At 45.1% G+C, this 25,707-nt stretch overlaps 1 protein-coding gene across 1 annotated transcript in view; it reads right to left on the minus strand.

Annotated features, from left to right (window-relative positions):
* SPTY2D1 (SPT2 chromatin protein domain containing 1) overlaps nucleotides 1-24,715 on the minus strand; it is a 239,443-nt gene extending 214,728 nt beyond the window's left edge. Inside the window, exon 1 of the mRNA XM_085648050.1 lies at nucleotides 24,380-24,715. Within this exon, the coding sequence (XP_085504176.1) occupies nucleotides 24,380-24,439 (60 nt within the window). The 5' untranslated portion in view covers nucleotides 24,440-24,715. The remainder of the gene's footprint in view (nucleotides 1-24,379) is intronic.
* Nucleotides 24,716-25,707: the final 992 nt, after the last annotated feature.

A 25,707-nucleotide genomic window follows, 5' to 3' on the forward strand; every position in this document is an offset into this window, starting at 1 on the left:
TGTAATGTGGGGTCAGCATCATGAGCAGACAGGCTCTGGGGGGTATATTGAGGCAGCATCGCAAGGCCTGTATTATTCTGGCCACTGCAGGATTTATCTTGCCCCCGTGGGGCCGGCCTAGATACCCAAAAGCAGTGCCCCACTCCCCAGCCATGCTGTTAAAGTGAAGCAGGCTGTTGAGTGTGCAGCAGCTTGGCTGGGGACAGGTGATGAGACCGATGGCCCATCAGGAGCGAAGGCCCGCACCCACAGGGGGCTTGAGGGGCCAGAGCGGAAACCGTGACAAGGCCTGGGAAAAAGGCGCACCCAGGAGAAGAAAGGGTGCAATAAAGGTGCCAACAGGAAATGGAACCTCCTGGCCTAGAGGGGTGCAAGGAGAACCAAACAGGCATAAAAGGGCATGAACACAAGCATCCAACGCAAGTTTAAAGATCACCCCCTGAGGGCGTTTAAAGGTAAGCTGCCCCGCCAGGATCTCCTGTATTCGTCAGAGCAGCAGGGTAGCTAATCGTGAGAAAGCAGTGGCTTACTTGTGACCAGTTGCAGAGGAGCGGTAGAGGCATCGGGAGCACCACCGTCTTTGGGACTCCGAGTGAAGGTATGATCCGCTTTGGAGCACCCAAGGCCAAATGCAACAACACCGAAGCCCGGACAGCATGGACCCCATGCAGCCAGGCTGAAGAACCAGCGCATCGTGAAAAGGAGTCCATAACTTCACCACCCCAGGCTGACCAGAGTGTGTGCTTAAGCTCAGGCCGACAGAATAGTCTTCAGGAGAGCCAGTATATCAAGAACCAGCCCGGAACATTATCAGTGCAGCAGTCTGATCAACGTGTGCGCCTGAGCCCAGGTCAAGGGAGGACGCCGCCGGACTTCCAACCTAGCGGGTTGAGAGCTAGCGGTTTTCACCTCCTCAGCCCGGGGACAAAGACAAGACAGGAGAGACCACCGGGCAGATAGCGAGCCCGCGATGGGTATTGGCAAACCTCCGAGGAAGGCCGCACTTCCAACCCAGCGTGTTGAGAGCTAACGGTTTTCACCTCTGCAGCCCGGGGACAAAGACAAGACAGGAGAGACCACCGGGCAGATAGCGACCCCGCGATGGGCATTGGCAAACCTCCGAGGAAGGCCGCTGGCCCAGAAAAAGGTGAGCAGGCTTGTGCCCGCTTGCTGGCAGCCCGCATCACTGAAGCTTAAGCAATGCCCGCGAGCCAGACCCACCTTTCCATTAACGCTCTCCCATATGGAGAGTGCAGGCAGCTTTAATCATATTGAGTGCACTTCGCACACACTCAAACCCCGCCTCAAGTATTCAGATTCGCTAAAAGAGGACACATCCAAATACAGTGGCAATTAAAATAGATATGGCAGGAGACCGGGGGAAAGAAAAACAGAGGTTGCCCAGACAGAGGATCACATAATAGAATCAAATACTGCCAAGAAGCATGCTTATGGACAGGAAGCCGAAGGTCTGCAAGAACACAAAGTAAAGGAGGTCTAATCCAGAAGCAAGGGGCAACGCGATCTGGCTGCAAAAGAAGCAAGTGTTACAACCGGGGACAGTCCACAAGTGTGAGGCGACCCATATTGTGAGACACAACATCCAGGCAAAGTACAGCCAGACGAGCAGTTAGGGATAGCCCGCGAGGGTGACGCCACCTGGCTGCACATGGGATCTAGAAAGCCAAGTTCAGCACAGCACAGCAAGAAGGGCCAAGGCGGCAGCAGCAGCAACCAGCAATATGACCTAGATGAAATTTTAAAGCAGCAAGGGAGGCAGCGGCGATGCATGGCAAGGAGTGGCTCCTAAGACCACTCAAGGGCGAAGAAACAGGAGAGCTGCCTGCGCACGACACACCCAGCGATGAAAGGGACAAAGAGATGCCTAGAAAGGAAGCAGAGGAAAGGGGGGGAACCCAGAAAATGCAAACTAAATGCAAGCAGAGGCAGCAAGAAACAGGGAAAAAGAAAGACGCAATAGAGCTGGAGGCCGTGGCCGGGACACCAGCACCCAGCAAGCGGGCGAAGGCAAATAATGGTGAGGAGATCAGAGCAGCAATGCACGAATGGCTGGTCACTTGTGCCTTTTCTGTTAGCGAACATGGGGGGGCAGAATGGGTGCAGCAGGCGAGAGTGGGGCAGAGAAACCCAGGGAGCGACGTCTGCCTCCTGCCCCTCAAGAATTAGCACCCCAATGCTTCCCAGACAAGCACAAGGAGAGGGGTGCCCACGAGCTGAGAAGGGTTTGGATGGGCTGCCAGTGGCAAGCGCAATTACACTACGCACACAGGTATAGGGTGCAGTGCCGGAGGATAAAGGGCAGAGGCCAGACAACCCAGCCACGGGAGAGCTAGCACCAGAGGCACACAAAAGAAGCACACTAGGGCAGCCTTATATGATTATCAGAACCATGGGCTTGGCCAGCCTGATACCACGGCGGTAAAAGAGATCACCTGGCACAAATAATTAATTGACATATTTTCACTTTTGGAGATACAAGTGGAAGGCCTGGGCCTTACCACGTGTGACAAGAAGGAGGAGGAGAAAAGGGAAAGAAGCAGGGTAAGAAAAGAGAAACATTTTGGTAACTGGCTAGACGCTGTCAGAATTATGGCTTGTATTAGAGTAGAGAAGTTTGCCCACTGCACAAAAGACCTATGGCTATTCGAGTCAGAGATTCATGAGGTGCAAAGGCAGTTCATGGGGGATGCTTGGCTGGGTCATGATAATGGTCTCAGGGTTAAAATGCAAGCTCACATAGATATGGAAAGGGACAGAGAGGAAATCTGTGGATACATGAATAAAATGATGATTGCCAGGGAGACCAGGAGCTAGTCCAGAAAGTTGAAGAGCCCTTTCACAGGAGTTAGTATAAGGGGGAAGTATGAGAGCAGAAGCCCTTTGACAGAGAAACACACTACATTCACTGGAAGGGAACACCGGCCAGGAAAGGTGCATCATCAATAGGTTTTAAATACAAGGACGGCGAGCACATGGGGACTAGCGTGCAATTCAAGCATGTATGTTCCATCTGCAGGGGATGAGGGGCACCCAGCAACAGACTGCAAAACGGGCAGGGGATCCAGCCAAAAGAGAGATAAAGAGAAGATATAGCCAACCTAAACCCAAGGTCTGGTAGCTGGAGGGGAGGGGGTGGGGGGGGTAAAGTTGGTTAGGTCCCCCATAAATACTCACAGGTTCAGACAACAAGCATGACAACAAAGAGGAGGCAAGGATGCGGAGCAAAGGTTTTCAGCAAGGTTTCAGAATCCCACTTAAAAGGCGTCCTTGCTCAGCAGTCGAGCACCATGAGACAGTCAGAGACAAAATCAAAAAGGAGAAGGAGCTAGGGAGATTAGAGGGCCCCGAGAGAGCGGAGGCACCCCCTCGAGCCTGATCCTCTGCCCACTTACTGTAGTACCCAAGAAAGAGCCAGGGAAATTCAGGCTAATTCTCCACCTCTCATTCCCAGAGTGGAGCTCAGTGAACAATGGTATCAACCCCTAGGGCTGCACGGTGGGGTATGCCTCTGTGGTAGATGCGATTGAGATTGCACACACAATGGGGGGGTGGGGTGCCTAATGGCAAAGGCAGATATTGAGACTGCATTCGGACTATTGCTGGTATACCCTGAAAGATCCCATCTCCTGGATTTCAAGTTTGAGGGGGACATATATTTTGACCAAGTGTTACCCATGAGATACTCAATATCATGGGCCTCTTTTGAGGGTTTCAGCACCTTCTTTGAGTGGACCCTACATAAGTTGTATCGAAAACGATACTATCTGGAGGATTTCCTCCTTGTGGGGAAAGCCCGGGGGTTCAGAGTGTAAAGAAATATTGGGAGCTTTCTAACACCTAGCAGCTAAGTTAGGCGTCCCCCTGGCGGAAGACAAGACAGCAGACCCAGCAACAAAGCTGGTGTTCTTGGGCATTTAGCTGGACTCAACACCAGGCACATCCCGGATGCCTGAGGACAAGGTGCAGGATATGAGGGACGACATAAAAACACTAGTTGGAAAGGAGATTGCCACACATTGGGAACTCCAGAAACTCATTGAAAAACTAAATTTCGCAGCCCGAGTTATCCCAGCAGGGAGGGTGTTCGCAAGAAGCCTCATTCACTGGACAAGGGGTTACAGAAAAAGCACCGCAAAACAAAGTTAGGGTCAGGGGTGAATCAGAACCTCAAAATGTGGCTAACATTCCTGAAAGATTTTAATGGGATCCTCATCTAAAGAGATGGCTGGGCGTCAGACAAATAGAACTGTACACAGACGCATTCTGCAGCCTGGATTTCGGGGCTATCCTTAAGAGCAGATGGTGTTCGGAGAAATGGGCTCAAGAGTAGGCGAGGGCAGGCCTCACCAGAAACATTACACTCCTGGAATTGTTCCCCATAGTGATAACTATAACAGTGTAGCAAGAACCTCAAAATGTGGCTAACATTCCTGAAAGATTTTAATGGGATCCTCATCTAAAGAGATGGCTGGGCGTCAGACAAATAGAACTGTACACAGATGCATTCTGCAGCCTGGATTTCGGGGTTATCCTTAAGAGCAGATGGTGTTCGGAGAAATGGGCTCTAACAGTGTAGCAAGAATAGCTAACGCATATGAAGATCATGCTGTGGTCAGACAACCAGGCAGTGGTACATGCCATTAACAAGGGGGCAGCCAGGTGCCCACAAGTATTAAAACTGCTCTGATACTTGGTAAGAATGCATCTATCAAGCAACCTAGACATAAAGGCGAGGCATGGGGTGAATAATGCCCAAGCAGATGCACTCTCTCGCTTTCAGATGGGCAAATTAAGGAGACTGGCACCGGAAGCAGAACAGCAGATGACACCACTCCCAGACAACTTGTGGGCATTAGTGTTTGTGACTTGTCCCATTTGAAAGAGCACAAACTAGTCCCAAAGACAGCCAAACGATGTGAAACATATGCAGAAACAGTCCAGAAGGTGAAAGAGCTCACTGTTTTTGACAATCAAGAAGCAACAGGCAGGGCAACTGAGAGGTTAATTCAATGGGCATTCAACCAAAAGAAGTCAAATTCATGGCCACAGGCCCTCATAACAGCGGTGGCATATTTCAGCAAGATCACAACTGGTAGGGACCCCACCAGCTCACACTACATAAGAGCAGCCATAAAAGGGGGGAGGGTGTTTGAGGGGCCTACGCAGGATACAAGACTCCCACACACCGACACAGCTGGTGGGGGTACTGGAAAATGGGTGCGCAGACAATTTTGAAGTATTACTGTACAAGGCAGCATCCACGCTAGCTTTTAAGAGACATGCAGGATAAGCGAGCCCGTGGCTCCCACAAAACAAGGGGGGGTTGGGGGGGGGCAAGGCGTACTTACTGAGTAAAGACATATAGCTGAGCACAGGGCAAATGTAAGTGCAACAGAGGCGGTCCAAATCAGACCAACTGGCAAAAGGGCTCAAGGTGCAATTGAGGTGCCTCGCTGACCACACTTACGCCCAATGTGCAGTATCAGGAGATATCAGGCGCTGAGGCCCAAAGGGGGTGGGGTTCTGTACAGGCACTGCAATGGAGAATGCCGAGTGCCTATCAGTTCAAGGCGGTTCAACAGGTGGCACTAACTAAAGAGGGCTGGCAGTGGCACGCTTTGGCCCACACTCATTTTGCATAGGAGCTGCAATGTCTGCTGCCCGTTTCAGTCAGCAGAAGGTATAAAGGCAGGGGGGAGATGGCGCTCCAATGCATATAAAAGCTATGTCAGGGGTCAGCACCCCGGGCAGGAATAGGAGTAGGGCAAGTCCCCTTCCCCCTACCATGCAACAGCAAGCCCACCCTCCACGGAAGATACGTTTGGAAGGGACATTTCTGTGCTTGCATCACAACAGGTACAGAGCGCAAAACAGTATGTGTGGTCGGTGACTCGCTCATATGCAGGATCCAAACTTGGTGGAAACATGACAGGCCAATGAGGGGCGAATACCCACACTAGACAGACTTCGAATGGTTCGGGCTGCTTAGAATGTGATGGGAGCAATTGGGGCTACCCTCGAAGGGTTACATGCTCAGCTGGGCAGGAGGGAGCTCCTGGCTCACATTAGGATACATTTAACAGAGGTATCGAAGTTACCTGGCAACACAGCACTGGTCTGGTTGGAGATCATATCAAGGCAGAAATGGATGGGCGCTTGGTCAACAGGAGCCCTGGATAAGTCGTAAAAGAAACTGAATATTTGGAAAATAAGTGGAAGAGCATCAGACTCAGCCTCATCAATCTGCAGAGGCTGGATCACTTCCGCAGCGATGGGGTAAACCTGTCCCCATAAGGGATGGATGTGTTCGGGGAAAATCTATAGGCAGCCATGAAGCTAGTGGGCTGCAAATAAAGAGACAGAAAGCTTTGGGGGTGCCATCGGGCGGTAACCTGCAGGCAGGGTGGTGGAAAGGATCAGGAGGATGATGGGGAGGCCACACTTCGACGTGGCTGTGTGGCAGGACTAGTTTATCTTGGGATGCGCAAAAAGATTTATGGTCTTGCAAATTTAGTATACACGATGAGAATATCTAAGTGATTTATGACAAGCTGTCACCAATGATTTATGGCCCCGAATGGGTCATCTAAAATGTCGAAGTAATTTATAATAAGCCTATCAAGAACGATTTATGGCCCCTAATAAAAGACTCGGAAGGGCCTTGGGATGTAAATCAATGTTTAATAAACTGCGGCCAATGTTTTCCAACTTACCAATGACGTATGTGTATCATTGTTTGAGAGTAGGCAATGCGCAAGGGTTTGGGGTGAAGGCCTGCAGGGGGCTTGAGGAGCTGGAGCGGAACCCTCGCCATGGCCCGGCAAAAAGGCGCATCCAGGTAAAGAAAGGGAGCAAAAAAGATGCCAGAAGGAAATGGCAACCCGCTGGCACAAACACTAGTGGCCCGGCCAATAGAAGGCTGAGTTTAAGTTTAAAAAGGTAGGCTGCCGTGGCCGGGCCCCTACATTCATCAGGGAGACCGGGCAGCGAATCATAAGAAACCAACACCTAAAAAGCAACTTCCAGAAAAGTTGTCGTCGGGGCAGCGGTGAAGAGGTGCAGCAAGGAGTATATGTATGGTGGTAAGGGCCATAAGGGTGATGGGGGGAGCCACACTGACACAGCAGGTAGCAGGACTACTTACCTTGTCTGCATAGGCCTTCGCTGCGAGGCACCTTTCCCAGCGAGGAAATTGAGAGGATGTACTGTTACCGTCAGAGCTGCTGAATTTGATACTATGGAAATAGGTTCCAGTCTCTGCCTTATCTCAACATCCTGTGAATCCCGGCAAATTACTTAATTGTCCAATGCCTAAAATGAAAATTAATTTGATCTTCTGTAATGTGACTGGTGCTCATATAATTGCTTCTTTGGGCCGAGTTCACACTATATAAAACTACAATAAAAAATATAACCTTCTGTTTGCTCATGTTTTAAGAGTCTGCAAAGGCTGGAACATAATAATGAAAGAGGATTCTTTATACAATAATAAAAACGTATGAATTCCTTCTTAACATGACTTTTCTTCCTTGGTTTAGTTTTAACTAATCAGTCACGGATCATTAGAGCAGCTTTGGACCACATTTTAAACTGCCTTCACCTTACATTTACTGTTTAAAGTACATATTGATCAGAGGAGAAAATGCCAGCTTTATGTGATTTTCTTAATTTTCGTAGCGGCCAGGACATTAAAATACAGGTAATTGCAGTTAAAAAACCGGCCAGGTGGCAAACATAGCCAGATTAGGAGTTGCGGCCTTTGGCCCACTTTATTTCTCTCATTTCGCCCGGCCAAAATGTAGTGCTTCTAGTTTCACCAATGTTTCTGTTGCTATGAACCTTACAAAACCTTCATAAAGTTCAACCATGTCAATTCTGCTCTTAGATCTCTGCACTGGCTGAAGGCGGAGTACAGAGTCAAATTCAAATATTTGTCCTTGTGACATCAGGCTTATGACCTTGAATAATTACGGTCATATCAAACTTGTCACACTCTGCATTCTCCCTCTGTACTGCTACTTTCCATTCCTAGAATCAAATAAATAAATCACATAGTGGTGGCAGAACATTCGGATTCTTGGCTCCCACAATGTCGGACAAGTTGCCTTTCTATATTAGCATAATTCAGATCACGCTACTTTAAAAAGCCATTAAAAACTTCTCTTTAGCTTGTACTGATTGACTTTTACTCCAAGCTCCTTAATATATCCCGTCTGTTCTGTTCCTTTATCATTCTCGGTACCAAGAGGCCTTCTGGTGAATGTGTGCTGTATAAATTAAGCAATCGAAAAGCAGGCTGTGCAGATACAACAATAGCTCTTCACTGTCCAGTACAAGTCAGGGGTCACCTATTGTACGGACTATTTCTCCAGGCACCCAAAGCGTTTAACAAAATCCGAATTCCACCAGGCCACTATCACAAAGGAACAAGTGAGCCCCGTGACTAATTGAGCATGTCTGAAAGCCAAGGATATTGAAGATATTAAAGCAATTACCAACAATGACGAGTGTCTCCAAGTCACAAACAAAGCAGCCAGGTCCAAAGCCTACAGTACTTTTCTAGAAGGACACTAGCACAGAGGCATGGAGACACAGGTGGCATTCTGCACTCTTTGGAGAATTCATCACAAGGCCTGAGCAACCAAAAATGCATTGCTATGAGAAGAAATCGAACCATAAGCCTATGAGCCATAATTCAGGTGATGCTGCAACTCGCACACCAGGGAATGGTGAAGTCTAAGGATTTCCAGACTTCATTGAGAGGGTCGAAGACCTAAACAGTGGATATCAACTCTGAGAAGACAATGCAATGCAGATCCAGCTAAGTAGATGATCACAGAAGAGGAGTGTGTGCAAATCCATGGACGAATTTCAGTGCGAACTTCTGTACCATGACCAATTCAGCAGAGGAACAAATGATACAGCAGTGTTGACTAAATTATACAGCAAGAAAAGAAAATTATGCAGCGCAATGTGGCACATTTTGTGATGGCATTATTCCTTTGTCATTTTTACTTTTTAACACTATATAGGCTAAACTTTCACCTCATTAGTACTAGTTTGACACTCAAATATAGCAATGAGAAGCAAAAAAAGTGACCGATTAATCTTTGCGCAGGGCCTTCCACTGTGCAGCAACAGTGTTGCCAGGTTTTTTCGAAACGTTTGATCCATTTGAGCTAAAAACATTTTTGCTAACACCTGCAGATAATGCAGCAGATGATCGATTACGTGGTAAACGCACCAAATTGATCATTGTACAGATAATGCCGCAGCTGCAAATATCGCAGAATTCCAGTGGCCTGGACCATGGCCAATACCCACTAGTACCGAATGACATTTGCACCAAGGTACCAGAGATCACCATCATTTTATCTACGACATTTGGGACACTAAATTCAAAATTTGAGAAAATATTGGCAGCGTAGGGCCTCTTGAAAATCATGTATTGAAGAAAGATTAGGGGCTCCGGTTTCAAAGACATGAATTTCAAACCTCCACATTAAGATCACAAAAACGTTCAGTGCCTCATCGACACACTTTAGAAAGAAAAACAAATGACACTGCGCAATCAGAGTGGAAAGACAAGCAGCGACTGAGTGGGCTATACATATTTCTTCATTTCTATCACAATGTAGATTGCACCGTACCAGTATTAATGATGTTAACCGAAGCAGACGCCATTCCAAAAGCCAAAGCGAGTTCCTGAATCCAGCTCTCCACAAGACACTGAACAAAGTTGAAGGATCACCAATGAACATTCTGCTGTAGAGTGACTGGTGAACTTACTGCTCCAAGACTATCAACAAACTAGGAACATTCTGAACCCCCATTCAAGTTTGAGTCTCGTATGGAAGTTGCCACAGGAGGACAATAACCACGGCAGGATGTAAACAAGGTCACCCGCAACGCGTATTCAACCAGATCAGAAATGTCGTCCAATCTTACTTGACTCCAGATCCCCATGCCCGAGAGACATAGCTTCCAAAGAGAGTGCAATGGTTCAGTGGGATAACTGACTTGTCAGGCATCATCACCCCGGAAGAGGACAATGCAAAAAAAAGGTACAAGTCAGAGCCTCAGACAAGAAAAACAAGCATTTTCAGTGCAATAGGTCTCGCATTATTAAAGTTTGAGCTGTTGGCATTGCTAATAATAGTGCAACACCAATAGCAGCTCAAAGATTCAGTAATGTGAGACCTACTGCACTGAAACATTCACGAATGTTGCCCTGGTGCTGGAGAAGTCTTATGCTTTATTGGGACTCCCCCAAGAGATAAAGACCGACAACAGACTACCGTTTCAAGGAGCTGGCTTCAGGGACCTGCTCACATCCCCCGGCATAAGACATCACCACAGCACCCCACAGTGGCAATGGTGAAGCAGAACGCTTTATACGTACACTGGACAAAGCACTACCAATCACAGTGGCAGAGGGGGCCTGCACCAATTCCTGGAAGAATACTGAGGAACGCCACACTGCACCTCACAATGTAAACAGACATCAGTGGGACACCATCCCTGTGTCCAGCCAGTGTACACCGATGCGGTATGAACCAGCAGTTACCCAGGCCGGGTGCACCCAGACCAATGAACGCATCAGCCTGAACCGGCGTGCCAAGTCTTGGCAGCTCCTACCTGAGGATCTTGTGTTGATACAAGATCAACGGCCTGGATGGAAATTTCAGACGCCCTTCCAACCAGGCACTTGGACAGTCTCATAGGTGAATGGTACCATGGTCACTGCCAAACAGGGGCAAGAAGTGGTCACAAAGAATCTGTTGTGGTTCCGGAGAGTAGACCGCCGAAGCCAAGAAACCATCCTGTCCGGAGAAGAAGAAGCCGACTGGGGTGGCCTGAGCCCGCAGCCTGACTCCCGTGTCTCCTCATGTGGAATTACCGCCCCAAAAGATGTGTCTGCCAGTAAACGGTGCTCAGCGTATGCGGTTTGTGCCAGCGGGGCACAAGTGTGTAAGCACTCGACGCCTCTCTTTGTGTCTTGTGAGTGTTCCTGTGCCAGTCTCCATCTAGACTAAGCGCCGAGAAACACGCCCCGATAAGTAGCAACTCGCCTTAAAAAGTATATGAACGCAAGCACCTGCAAATGCACATTAGTACTTCCGGTTGGCACGCGCTACTGTGATTACACATAAATAGGTGTGCTTCTGTCCACCCTAAATCCCCCCATGTGCCCTCTCCTATTCTGCGATCGTCTCTGAGCGTGTGTTAAACAACGAGTGCTGGGATGACTCCGCAAGCATGTATACATACGCACTTTATAGATGGGGCTTCGGGGAGCTTTGTGAATAGGCAGTGAGAGAAAGTGTGTAACGGGGGTCACGGAGGTGAGGGAGATGGGAGTAAGTTGATGCTCCAGAGCAGGCCAGGGAGATGCCTATATATAGCACAATGAGAGAGATATTACATGGGACAGATAGAAAGCTCTGAAGAGGGGCAGTGGGGGACACGGCCTTCATGAGAGGGGAGGTGATTAGCGTTGTTCGCTTTAGACGCCCCCGAGCTGCTGCAGATGGTGGGAAAGTCGGTGCCCGGCAGTAACCTCAGACACCGTGAACTGCAGTAACCCGCCTGGTGCAGGGAGTGTAGGGCTGAGCCCTGGCCAGTCAACTTAAAACAAGGGGGCAAAGGGGAGGGAAAAGAAAGGTGATCGCGAAAGCGATCGCCTTTGTGAAAACAAAGCCGCGAGTGGTGCGCACGCGCCCATATGCTTTCAATTATCGCGCCCGTGTCTGGGCACGATAATTGAAACCATATGGCAGGAAATGCGCGTAATAAGACACCAATAGGCCAGGGGCGGAGCTATGCGCCTGCCTCTGGCCTATTGGTGTTTATTGAACCGTTTGTCCTGATCAAAATCTGTTAGCCGCATCATCTGTCACTAAGCTTGGGCTGTAATTTGCCATTTTCTGCAAGGTTAAAAAGGGGCCTTCCCAACCCGCAGGAAGTACAGCCAAGCAATAGCTTTAAGAAAGAAAACACAACAAACGCGAGCATTTGGCGACATGCAGCAATCAGTCAGAAGGCGGCAGATGTCACGAGCAGGGCCTTTGTTTTAGCCCTCGTCAGCCCTGGCTCTAAAGCCATCTCATTACTTCAGTCCATTGTTATGCATTTGTTTAGCGCTTTCGGCACCTTGCTCCGCGGCCCCGTCTCCTCCCCCTGACACAGAGCCTAGATGGCGTCATCCTCCTGTCTGTATCCAGATCTCATAACGCTAGGCCTCAGATTGTGCTGAATTGGACGGCTCCGCCGGTGTCGTATATGTTTTTCGGCTGTTTTGAGATCTCAGCCAGCTCAAAGATTCTCCAAGCGACAGAACTGTTCATTTAAGGATTCCTTTCTTCAGGCCTGAGTTACCGAACACCCCTTATTTATCAATAGGTGGGCTAATTTCGCTATATTGGAACTAATACATTCACAGAGAGTCTGGTTTTAGTGCCGATCACACCACAGCCATGATAATTCCTGTTTATCGTAAATCACCATCGCGCTCAATGGCATTCTAGATGACAGGCGGGGTCACTGGAGTCACGCAATTCTGCAGCCATGGTCATTTCTGCATAGCTATGGATTTATAGCATTTGCCTCTTAATCCACCACCCGCTCCGTAATTTTCAGATTTAAACAAGCAAATGAGCATAGGTTAAAAGGATCAAAAACTATTAAAACACATCTCTGCGGGTGGTGCAGTGCAGTGGCAGACACCTTGCAAAGGTTCACTGGTCACTTTTCAGACGCCGATTGCTGTATTGAGGTGTTACACTAGGGCTAATACAGTGCAACCTTTGCACGGGAAAAGTTAATATGTGTTAAAACGATCAAATGGCCAATAGAGGCGGTCGGGTCACTAAAAGCTTGTGAAAAACAAAGCCGCGAGTGGTGCGCGCACACATATGCTTTCAATTATCGTGCCAGTGTCTGGTCACGATAATTGAAACCATATGGCAGGAAATGCGCGTAATAGACAGCCTCTGGCCTATTGGTGTCTATTTTACAAAAGAACACGCACGGAAAGGCCAATAGCAGGCCGCAAAGGTAAAATCACACGCACGAGCGTGTGCATTTTCCAGGTCGATTTTCAAAACCCGGACAAAAGGACTCTTGCCTGCGCAAGCACTGCTATGCAGTGCAACGCAGGTCGCGAGACCTAAAAACAAAGATTTACAATGCAATAGGTTTCGCAATGATATTATTTTGAGCTAATGACATTGTAAATGGCAATGCCTTTGAAAAAATTAAAAGGCATTGTTATTTACAATACCAAAAGCAACAGCTATTGCATTGCACGGTGTCCGTGAAGACGACGCCATGCTTATTAAAGTAAAAAAATAATATATATATATATATATATATATATATATATATATCTCTCTATCTATCTCTCGGGTGGATATTTACAAATTTATCCGCAAGATAAAATTAAGAAAATATTTCCAACTTTACAAGACTGAACCCACTAACAAGGCAAACTCTGTTAACACATCGAATCTCACAGTTGCTGACCTCTCCATTCTTGGTGATTTACACTCATTAGCCAATAATGATGAAATTGATATGACTGTAAATTCGGATCAGATTGTTGGATTGGGGGGAAATGTAGGAATGGCGGCTGCTAGTCCTTTCAGCCCTCAATCAACATTTTATCCATTGATGCCCAAGGATTGTGTGGATGTTTTTAGTGATATGGTTGTGGAAGATCTAAAGAAATTACAAACCTCTGTACAAACCAGTCATAAGAAATATAACTATAAAGTCAGAAATTATTGGGCTCTAATCAATAAATTACGTAACAAGCATGATATTGTTGTAATGAATGCTGATAAGGGAGGCAATATAGTCATGTGGCCTAGGGCTGACTATATGAAAGAAGCCGAACGACATCTATTTGACACCAATTGCTATGCTAAAGCGAGTAAAGCAGACATGAATATAGCTAAGGAAGTTATAACTAAGAAACTACTTTCATGGAAGAGACAGGGGCTTTTGACCAAACAAGAATTTCTCTTCTTGAAAAATCCCACCATCCCCATTATGTACTTCATTCCTAAAGTACATAAGGGAGTATCCCCTATCCCAAGCAGGCCTATAATTTCAGCTAGGAATAACGTTTTGGAGGCAATATCCATGTATGTAGATTACTTTCTTCAGCCCCTTATGTTCAGTTTGCCTTCGTTTATCAGAGACACTGGGGACTTTTTAATGAAAATCAATTCAATTGACTGGCAACCTAATTGGTGGCTTATAACCCTTGACATAACATCATTATACACTTGTATTCATCATTCTCAAGGTATAGCCGCAGTCAAATGTTTTCTCAGGAGCTGAGCCATTGGCCTACAAGATCACAACGATATGCTACTTCAGATGATAGAGCTCTGTCTAAATAACAACTTTTTTCTTTTCAATAAAATCCCCTACAAACAACTTAGAGGAGTTGCGATGGGTGCATGTTTCTCTCCAGCTTATGCCTGCCTTCCGGTAGGATGGTGGGAGGAACATGTACTCAAAGTAACACATGAACAAACTTGGAATGACCATGTTATATACTATGGCAGATAAATCGACGATATATTTGTCATTTGGGATGGTACAGAATGCGAAGCTAAACAATTTGTTTCAGCCATCAATCACAATTCTATGAATCTTCAATTCACAGCCACAGTCAGGAAAGAGAGGGTAGACTTTCTTGATGTTGAGGTTTATATTGTGGATAGCTGTTTACAAACTAGACTTCACAGGAAGAGCACTGCTGGTAATTCCACTCTACATGTCAGCAGTGCTCATCCACGTCATCTGATTCACAGCATTCCGTACGGAGAATTTCTCCGAATACGGCGTATTTGCAGTTTAGAGTCAGAATTGATTAAATGTCAAAAGGAGGCTTTTTCTCGTTTTTTAGACCGTGGTTATGAACGTTCAAATTTGCAAAAAGCTTTGGACAAGGCCAATTGCCGTCCACGTGAACTGTGTCTCCAAACAAAGAAAAGTCTGGCTAGGTCTCCAAACAAAGAAAAGTCTAGCTACCACAGTATGCAATCACCCACATCAGACGACAGGCAAACTATTCGCTTGATTAAAACTTACAGCAAACAACATAAAAACATCAGACACATTGTGTATAAACATTGGCCCATAGTTTTAACAGATCTGACATTGAGATTCCTACTGCCTACATTGCCCAACATAACGTACAGGCGAGCACCTTCAATGAAGGATGCCCTGATTAAAACCAGTCCTGAAGTTGTAAAGAAAATAACTTGGCTTTCCAAAACTGGCTTTTTCAAATGCTCGTCGTGTCGAGCTTGTAAGTTTGGTCTGAATCTGTTAGAATATCACACAGCTTTCAGTGACATTCCGATTCAATTAAAAGAGCACTATACGTGCAGGACGGAATATGCGGTCTACCAACTACAATGCGCTTGCCAGTTAAAATACATAGGCAGCACCAAGTTACCAGTTTTCAATCGAATCCTTCAGCACTTGCACGCCATAGTCAATTCTGATGAAAATTATCCAGTGGCGCGTCATTTCAAGGCTGTCCATAACAACAATCTGAAGGAGCTAACTTATTCAGTGATTGGTTCGGTTCTCCGGTTCCCCCAAATCATCGGGGGGGGGGTGCGGGGGGGGTAACAGAGAGAAAAAAACTTAGGTAATTGGAATCTTCTTTCATCCTCATGTTAGATACACGTACACCACATGGGTTGAACACTAGCGAGGACTTACACCACTTCCTAGGATATCAATAAACTGATGCAACTTATTTAGATGATAGGTTCTATTGGGACATTCATCTTTGAAGTGGGCTTATCTCTCGAGTATTTCACTATGCAATTCAATGTGTGTGTTTCTCATTATTCAAGAGAGCGATACAGTTTTTGCTATGTCCAGCATTGTTTGAACCTCCTCTGTGCTGACATTTTTCACTTTGGACATCTAATCTCTTTGGAAATCTGCAATCAGCCGAATTTGGGGCTATATGCACCTTTATTTGATGTAAACATATCAATTTCTCTGCATTCATATAAGCCGTCTGCTGCACTTCCAATCTTTTTTATTCGTTATTGATTTTGTTCGCTTTCACTTTTAGCACATACAATTTTTTTTTTTTTTTGTGTGCCTACTTAGTCAAAGAGGTTATAATAGGTGATTAACTTGTTTATAAAGATTACATACCATATGTTAACAGGGGATATGTCTATCCTACTCATATTATTAGTCGACTTTATTTTAGAGACATGAGATATGAATCAAGTGGCACTAGCCAAATACTCTAATCATGTTAGAAACTTTTCTTCATTAAAATATGTGACAGTTTAAACATTGTTGTTATCAGTAAATTATTTACAGCAACCAAGATTTTACTAGAATTGTCATTGATTAATTTGTAAAAATTCAGAGTAGTGATGTAACAACCTCACAACATTAAGTAACAAGACTAATTGTGAATAAGTTTTTCCTCTTTGTATAGACCTTTCGAAGTAAATTATTTGCATGAGCAATCTGATTTTTGTAAATGTACGATAGTCTTTCAACTTTGTTTAGGGCTATCATGTGAAAGCAATTGATTGAATGAATCCCATTGGTTACAATTTATTTAAAAATGGAGTCCGGTCACCGGCGCGTCAGGTGAACAAGATCGTTCTTACGATCGAAACGCGTCCGGGGCGGACACTTGTCTGCTTATTTTGGTGATATGCTAATAAACTCATAAAAGAAGCTGCAACATATATATATATATATATATATATATATATATATATATATATATATATATATATATATATATTTTTTTTTACCTACTGGCGGTCGCCAGTAGGTAGTTATAGTTAGGACCCTGTTTCCATAGGAAAACCGCAACATTCTATTTGGAATAACTTTGGCGCCGGTCGACGAATCCTCGCGAAATATGTGAAAAATTAAAATTTTACCTTTCACAACGAAGCGCATCATATGTCCTCCATGTGCGCACGGTGCGCGAAGCGCATCGTGCGTACATGGCCCATCTAGCGTAACGTGGGCCCGTGCACGGCACTAACTGCGTAAAGTGGGCGCGCGAAGCGCACCGTGCGCGCACGGAACGAACTGCGTTAAGTGGGCGCGCACGCCACGAATGGCGTAAAGTAACTTAGCATTTAAAAAACCGTACAAATTCACTGAAAAAACCATAGGTTTCACACACGTTATAGTTAGGAATTAGCATTTAAAAAACCTTGCAAATTCAGTGAAAAAACCATAGGTTTCACACATGTTATAGTTAGCTGGACATTTTACTGATAAAAAAACCAATGAAATTCCGCCGTTATAGTTAGTGCAGGCAACTATAACTCACGCGACCGCAATCCTCTGCTGATGACATATGTGTCTTTATGAAAAAAAAATATTTGTAATATATGTATAGCTAAAATTTAATGGAAGAAGACATGGGCAAATAAGTGTCTAAAAACAGTATTAGCATCAGCAGAGGATTGCGGTCGCGTGAGTTATAGTTGCCTGCACTAACTATAACGGGGGAATTTCATAGGTTTTTTATCAGTAAAATGTCCAGCTAACTATAACATGTGTGAAACCTATGGTTTTTTCACTGAATATATAATAATAATAATAATAATAATAATAATAATAATAATAATAATAATAATAATAGAGTGAGTTGGGGGGGGGGGCATTGCTATTGGCATTGTAAATGACTCTTATTTATGTTTTAAAAAACCCAGACGAATAAAAGGCATTGTCATTTACAATGCCAATAGCTCATACTCGCGAAATTGCGAGCCCTATTACATTGCATATGCTGGTTTCAAATTGAATGAAATATGTTAAATTCAACTGCCCTGTGTTAAAGTGTATGAGAGGATAATGCTGTGGAATGTGAAGTGTGAAAAGGTTGTGTGCTCAACTGATGTTGGCAATTGGTGAGTGGAGATAGGTGTAAAATAAAGTCAGCATCAGATATGTCTGAATACTGCAAATTATTTTAATTTAAAAATGTTTATTTTCGATTTAACAAATAAACATACAATAATGCTTTCAATTTCGAAAACAGCAAGCACTTCATAATATCTAATCAAACCGTATTTTAAAATGTAAATGTCAATATATATACAAAATTGGATTTCCCACAACACTTCCATAATATCGCCAGAGTGGTCTAAAAATATACATTTTCAAGTTAAATGAAAACAACTGCGTAAGGGACAACAGTTGTGTACCATATTAGAGAAGTTAAAAGGCAAGCGCCCCCAAACTCCCACCGCCTCAAATACAGGGAAGCGGGTGAACCTTATCCGCAAAAATGTTTTACAACTTCACAAGACATTTTAGTTTCAAGTTGTTTGGTATGAACAATGCTCAGATAATTGTATGTTGCTGTGCATCCCAAACCCTACAAGCCTCATGCACCCTTCTTGATAGCGTTTAGCAGCCTAAACTACACCCGATCACTGTGGGGCTTCAGTCCCTACGGTCCGAAGCCCCTATTATCTGCGATCCACTGGCCCACAGCCCCTATTATCTACAATCAACTGAACCACAGCCCCTATTATCTGCCATCCACTGCCCCGCAGCCCTTTTATCTGCGATCCAAATACACCCACCGCGCTCCAGGTGCATTTCTAGATCCTGTCACTGGTGAGAGGGCTCACAAAAAGATGCGTCTGAACTTAAGAACCACTACAGCTTGTTTTTTATGCGACATTTAACAGAACGAACTGGTTGTCCTTTAACTCTGTTTATGACAACAATGTGGGCGCCTTTGTCGAGGCCAGCTCCCACCTTGGCAAATAACACCTGCCAAAATTGCAACAGCAGAGGAACATGCATCCACATGTCAGCATGGGGTGCGTGCACAGAGAGGGCTATGCACTTGTGTTTGTGCCGCGAAGCAGGGGGAGTGTGTCTGGGTTAGCTCAGGGTGAACACAACCAGCAACGAATTGTGCTTTTCGCCAGCAACATATGCACCAAAACACGTCTGTGCAAAGCAGCTCACACAAAACAAACAGGGATCAGACTTTACACAGTCTTAACTGAGCACAGAACTGGTTTGTCCAATAGGTAAAGAACCCAAAAGCACGCATTCTGCAAAGGAGCACGCAAACAGCAGGATTCTACAGCAAAATATCAATAAACCCCTTTCCCTTTAGACAAAAAAAAAACACCACTACTGGGCCACTATTGAAGCTTGTGAAAGTGGGAGGCTGCCCTGCTTTCTCAACAGCGTCTAAACGTGAAAAGTGCCGGACACTGTCAAAACTCCTTTACATGGTGGCTTTCGGAGCCTCCCTCGCAGAACCCACAGACAAGAAAAAACAAGCACGGTCCGCTTTCACTTTCGTCCATTGTGAAAGCCTTCTTGTCTTTAAGGGACCATGTGTTTGAAACACATGGCACCATAAAGATAAGTAAGCTTTCACGACACACAGAAGTCAGACGAGCCCGTCCAAATGGGACGGCTCAAAAAGCCAAACGAAAACATCACTACCAGCTCTTTTCCAATGGCTGGCCACCGTTTAGCATAAACGGTGACGTCAGCCAATGGAAAAGAGGGGTGGGGCTTAAAGCCCTTTATAGAAAATACTTAAAAACGTTAAATCTCGCCAGCGAGACTGCGCATGGGCGCAGCCCACGCAGGCGAGGCCTAAAAAGAAGCTCACCACCTACCAGATGAAGACCTATAAATTCTCCAGTCTCATCCACTACTATTAATTACCCTGTCCAGAGACACAAGATAATTTCAACCATAGAGGGACCCTTTTGTGTTGCCTGTGGCTGACATTAGTTCAATAGTCATTGTAACAAACTTCTATTACAGTTTTGGGAGGGATTTACCATACCACCTGGCTCTAATTTCTGATATCAGGTACTAGGACCCAAGCCTACAATCACCCCAGCTGGGCGTGGCCAACAGGAAAAATAAAAGGGAGCTCGGGAGAAGGAGCTGTATTGCAACACTGTTTCACATGGTGTCTGTACGAGCCCCGCTAACCTACTGAACAACATAGTAAGGGATCCCCCAAAAACACCAAAGTAAAGGATCCACCAAAAACAAATCACTACAGCAAAGTAGAATGATTCCTAGAAACTGAAGAGAGCAGAAGGCACAAGCGATCCCCGAGTCCCCACAAAGACATGCAAGTATAAAGTAACAAGAATGTTCCTTCTTCACAAAACGTGATCTTCCAATGAGGAACAGTTGGAACCAGCACAGAATCGTACCTCCTCTTCCCCCTACAACTAGAGAGAGTAGTAAATAGGTCCTATCCACCACATCAAATGCTGCTGAGAGGCAGAGAACTACTCCGCATACCTCACGTTTATTACAAGGAGTTAAACATACACCACCTATAGGATTTCTGCCTCTGCTTCTTAGTCTGAAACCTCAACTGTGTTTTGTACAAGAACATTTTATGTTTTCTTTCTAGCACCTAAGCTGCATTCATAAATTGCCAACACAGATCACCGGTGACGATTCATAATTTTTTTTTTTTTTAATAATTACTTATAAACATTGCAAACCATACTTCCATTATACATTGAGAAATAAAAGACAAATTAGAAGAAACATGCAGTATGATTAAAATAGATCATAGCAACTGTGATTAGAGCGAGTCATGGAAATCTCTGCTAAAAAGTTAAAACTGTGCTATGATTACGCTACAAGAGTTCAAACAACAGCAATAGAGTCTTATATTAACAGCCGTAATGAACCCAATGACAGATCATGCAAGACAAATATATACCCCTGGTAAACCAGACTTGAAAAACAAGAATACCCTGGGGGTTAAAATGCAACAAGTTCAATCTCGATCAGTTGAAAAACAAGTGCTCTCAAACACCCTGCGCCCCATTTGATGATATGTAGCCTTAAGGATAACCAAAGGTTGCTGTAAATGATGTCTGTATCAGTAACAAGGAGGGCTAAGAGGTAGCTTAAGTGGCAAAGGAAAAAAAACGATTCAATGCTAGTAACATCAGATTCTAGGGGCGGTTGGTTACACAGATGGGCTACTGTGATAAAGTCCCTCCCGAGTACAAGAAGCATTTGCAATGCAATAGGTCTCGCTTTATGAGAGTTTGAGTTATTGGCATTGTAAACGACAATGCCTTTTACTTAGGTGTTGTTTTTAAAACAGATAAATAAAAGGCATTGTTATTTACAATGCCAATAGCTTAAACTCTCGCAAATGCAAGACCTATTGCATTGCAAATGCGTGCTATAATTTTTTTTAAAAAGAGTTAGGAGAGAGCGTGTCCTGCCAGCTATTTGAGAAAATTGTGCTCGGAGACTGCAATTAAAGCCTATCGAACAACAGCACACAGAACAGGGTGTGTCGCCATGGGAGGTTACAAAATGAGACACGCCTGTACTAAGGAGGGACTAGTAAAACCTTTTGGCCAATGAACAGCCACAGTTTACAGACAATGACAAGCCAATAACAAATTTGAGCGGGGGAGTTGGTGGGGCTTCAAGTCCCTCCTTCAAAACAGCATGCCTCACAGAGCAATGCATGCGCTGCCCAGGCTCGACCAAAAAACATGCAAGCTATGTTGTCCAAATACTATTGGTTGTACAAGCAGCGTCTGCAAAGGGGAAGTCACTCAAGAGATAACAAATGCAGGTGCAATTCAGTGCCCACACCATGATAAATCTAAAGTCAGAGCTTTAAGTGGGCCGGGTCTCACCGGTGCTGAGCACCAGCAGTTTCTTAAAGGGGGCCTCGAAACAGGTCTCTATCTGGCTCTATTTTGTGCCCTGGCACATTCGGTCCGTTTTTTTCTGGACTGCAGTGACAGCTGGCACATCGATGTGCGCATGCTCACACTGCTCACTTCTCACTAGTGGAGAAGTTATGGCATGACCTCATGCCAGGTGAGCTTGTGGGGGGGGGCGGGGGGGGGGGGGGGGGAGGGAAATCCTTTAAAGAGAGTTATTTTCCTTCTGGATTTCCCTTCTCATTTTGAAACTCATGAGCAGCATATTGTCGTGGTGTCACCAGGGCTGTAAGTGGAAGCTTTTTCAATAATATATACAAGCCATAGTTGCTGCTTATTTATCTTATGCAACTAACAACCATTGACAAAGCCAATAGTCCTGACTTGTTATAGGCGTAATGTTACTTGCTGTATCGTATATCTGGATGCAATGACAAACATCAAAATACAAGTCAGGTGGCACACAATGCTAAGCCGAATTGGCCTGGACGGAGGGTAGGTGTCGCCGTTTCCTGCATCGAGGAAACATAACACTGTACTATTCAGTGTTATAGTCCGGCCCCGATTCATTGGGGCCTCTGACGCATCACTATGGGGTGCATTTAGGTTTTTCTCCAACAAAAGTAACCACTTATTAGGGTGCTGCAAGAGTGGCAAGTGCTAAATAGGTGCTATCACTACCAGTAAGTGTGTTAACTTTTTTTGTTTGGTCCTGATGAATTGCGGTTTAACTAACCATAGCAAGAAACATGTTGACCTCTTTTAGCGCCAACCTAACTACCTTACTGCAGGGAGGCGCTTCTTTTTGGTTTTAGTCAAGAGTGGGACCCTGCTTATTAAACTTTTGTTATTTTGGGCCCCGACTACTTGTTTTAAAGTTTCATTAGAACACACTACACTTAGGGCCCTCACCCGCATTACACCAACCGGCTTAAAGGAAAAAAAATCTCCATCAAAAGGCCCCGATAAGGGCGCTGATCGGGGATTGCAGCGCCGCCCCGATTCGGAGCAGACCTGATGATGAAGCATGACATCTAGCTGGCTGGATGTGTGAGGGTCTTTTTCCTAAAGGAGGAAGTTTCTCCTGACTTCACTGACTTATAGATCATTGTAGGCCTTCTTTGTCTTATCACACCCTTTAGGAACAGCATACATATTTATATTTACACTATGCTAAGCACCAGTGCTTTAAATGGAAAAAGAAAAGTGCCGGTACTCACCAAGTTGACTGAGGATCTGTAAGTGGCGTGCCTGGGGGCGTTGCTTCAAGGCAGGAATTGAACAATAGCGTAATTATCTTATTCAATGCAAAAGCCCCCTAGTGTCCTTCGGCTAAGTTCCTTCATATGTGCAGGGTGTAATTTGTGTTTTTTGCAGTTTTATATAGTGCGAACTTGGCAAAAGGGCATTAAAGCTTTTTACTTGAGAAGCAGAAGTTTTACATGAAAACATACTTTTTTTTTTTTTTTTTAATGGCACGGGAGATTGCCCAGAATAACAGGATTGGATTTCAACTCCCTGTGCTATAAAAACAAAATAAAGCATGCTGTTGTGTAGAACTTGCACTTCTCATTTAAAGTGCTTAATACCCTCCTGCCAAGTGTGCGCTATATATAACTGCAAAAAAAGTACAAATTGGGCACTGTACACATGAGCCGAAATTGGCCAAAGGCGTTGGGCGCTCTGACAGTCAGTGGCAAGTGTATTCCAGCGCTGCAGCCTTACACTCTAACTAACAGTGCAAAAGTTCCAAAGTAAGGAGCTCTGTACCGGTGAGTACTGGCCCATTTAAAGCACTGCTAAGCACAGATTTTTAGCTTACGTGTTTTAAAGCCACGCCCCTTTGAGAGACCCCCTATATTTTTCAACCCACTTAAAGCCCTGTCTAAAGTACAGTCATTGCTGATGGCTAAATATACAGTTTCCCAAAACAGTCTTAGTAAAGAATCTCCGACATCTATGAATTTTCTTGAGATTTCGATAGTCGAAAAGAATGAAGCAAGCAGGTATCTCGTACTTTCCATCCAGACTTCGCTTCCTGGCTTAAGAAACTTCCCAAATAAAATCAAACATTAGGCATGGCTGCATGCAAGAGACGCGACAGCAGATGGCGCACTGGTACTAAGTAGATGTTCAATTGTATTAAAGAACTTGCACCATACTAATGTCCTGTCCTGATGCTCCATCCCCTCGATGTAAAAAGTGCCACGAAGCACTGATGGACGCGAGTGAGGATTAGATTTAAAGACTTCTAGAAAATGCACTCTTTTTACTCAATCGCGTGGATACCTGGTTATGTTAACATGGTTTTTTTTAACTCACAGCTCCCAAAGTTGAGCTTCCAGCCAATATGACATCGCTCTGTCCCTCGATTCACCCTCTGTGCTCTCAGAATCCCCTCCCACCAATATGTCTCTCCCTATAACTGAATCTTATTAGTCCAATACTCTGGGACACAATCTTCGGGCCCTCGTCCCCCCTCCCTCCTCAATTCCGAACGATATTTCTAATTCACACTGTCTGCACCATGACATGCTCTCCTCCAAACCCGTTTCAGACTCTCTTCCTAAATACTCCCTTGTCTCGCCTACAACTTCAAGAGTCCGGTGTCCTTATGTCCTTACCGGTGGACCGCTCTTGTCCTGCTGCTTGGCAGCCACTTCCATGATATCTTCGTAATCCATTTCAGGAGCCGGTAATCGGGAATAGTGGCCCTGTGAGTCGGTAGAGTATTTGATCGAGGATTAACAGGGCTAGCGTTCTGAGTCCCCGGTATCCGTCCTCATATCAAGACGCTGGGTCTCGACCGACGGACAACGGGGACCCGTGTGACAGAGTGCGAGGACCCGGGTGACAGACCGCAGGTTGCCGGTTTTGGGGGGGCCACGTTTCAAACCCGGGACGGTAACAGCTGTTGATGACGGCAGGGACTCATGGGAAGAAGTTGAAGAGGCGTCACAGGAAACAAGCAGCGGAGCGTCAGCGTCACGTGACACGCACGTATTCCATCCACTGGCGTGTGGCCTTGCGGGCAGCCGCTCTCTAATTGGATGATAACTCATCTGCCTTTGGATTTCTGTTTGGTGTAGTTGGAGGTGACGCAACCACGGGAGTACAGGTGTTGAAGAGTGAAGTACTCATCGTGTAGTGTGTCAGGCAGCTGTCTGTTTTCAGGCTACATATTATTTACCCAACGGGGTAGAGCAGAGTCATTTCTGTTAACCTATGATGTATCATCTGCCTTTGCTATTTATTCTTTTAATTACAATTACTGCTTAATTTAATTTAAATTAAAAAAATAAAATAATGTAAATTCCTTCAGAGGTAAACTTATTGAACTTTTATTTTAAGAACTTCAAGCAAATGGCACATATAGCACCTTTGGCCCATTCAATCACAGTTGATCGTAAACCTAGAAATTAGAACTGTGTGCTCTCTTCTGCATTAGTTAAGCAAACTTTAATTTCAGTTGTGGATAATTTTCTTTCATGAACCTGCTGATTTCTTCATTAAACGATTGGATTTAATGGCAAGGCATGGAGGCCAATATTATGCATATCAACATTGGAATGGAGTGCTCTGAGCTTGTAATGGCTGGTAGAAGCCTGGAGCACCAACTTTCCAATGTAGTCCTTCACAGCTGTATTCCTCCATTAGGCCTCTGTTTTATTTGTTAGAAAATTCTAGCCCTTTAGTGGCAGAATGTTCTAATAGCCTTATTACCCTCCATAGCTGGGCTCTACTGGTATTAAATGCCCATTCCATTGTTAACCCTTTTGCTGCTAGACCTCCCCTGTGCTAAGCCTTTTTTTGGCTATTTTGGGTAGTTCACGTTTAGTCCCATGTAACTTTTTGTCAACATAAGGAATCCATGTCAAATGTGTGCCCTTTTTCCCAACACCCTGAGGATTCTAAAGGTATCCAGGGTTTGTGGATTCCCCTGGAGGGGACC

Source organism: Triturus cristatus, chromosome 3_2 (assembly GCF_964204655.1).
Source record: "Triturus cristatus chromosome 3_2, aTriCri1.1, whole genome shotgun sequence".
NCBI classification, from domain to species: Eukaryota; Metazoa; Chordata; class Amphibia; order Caudata; family Salamandridae; genus Triturus; species Triturus cristatus.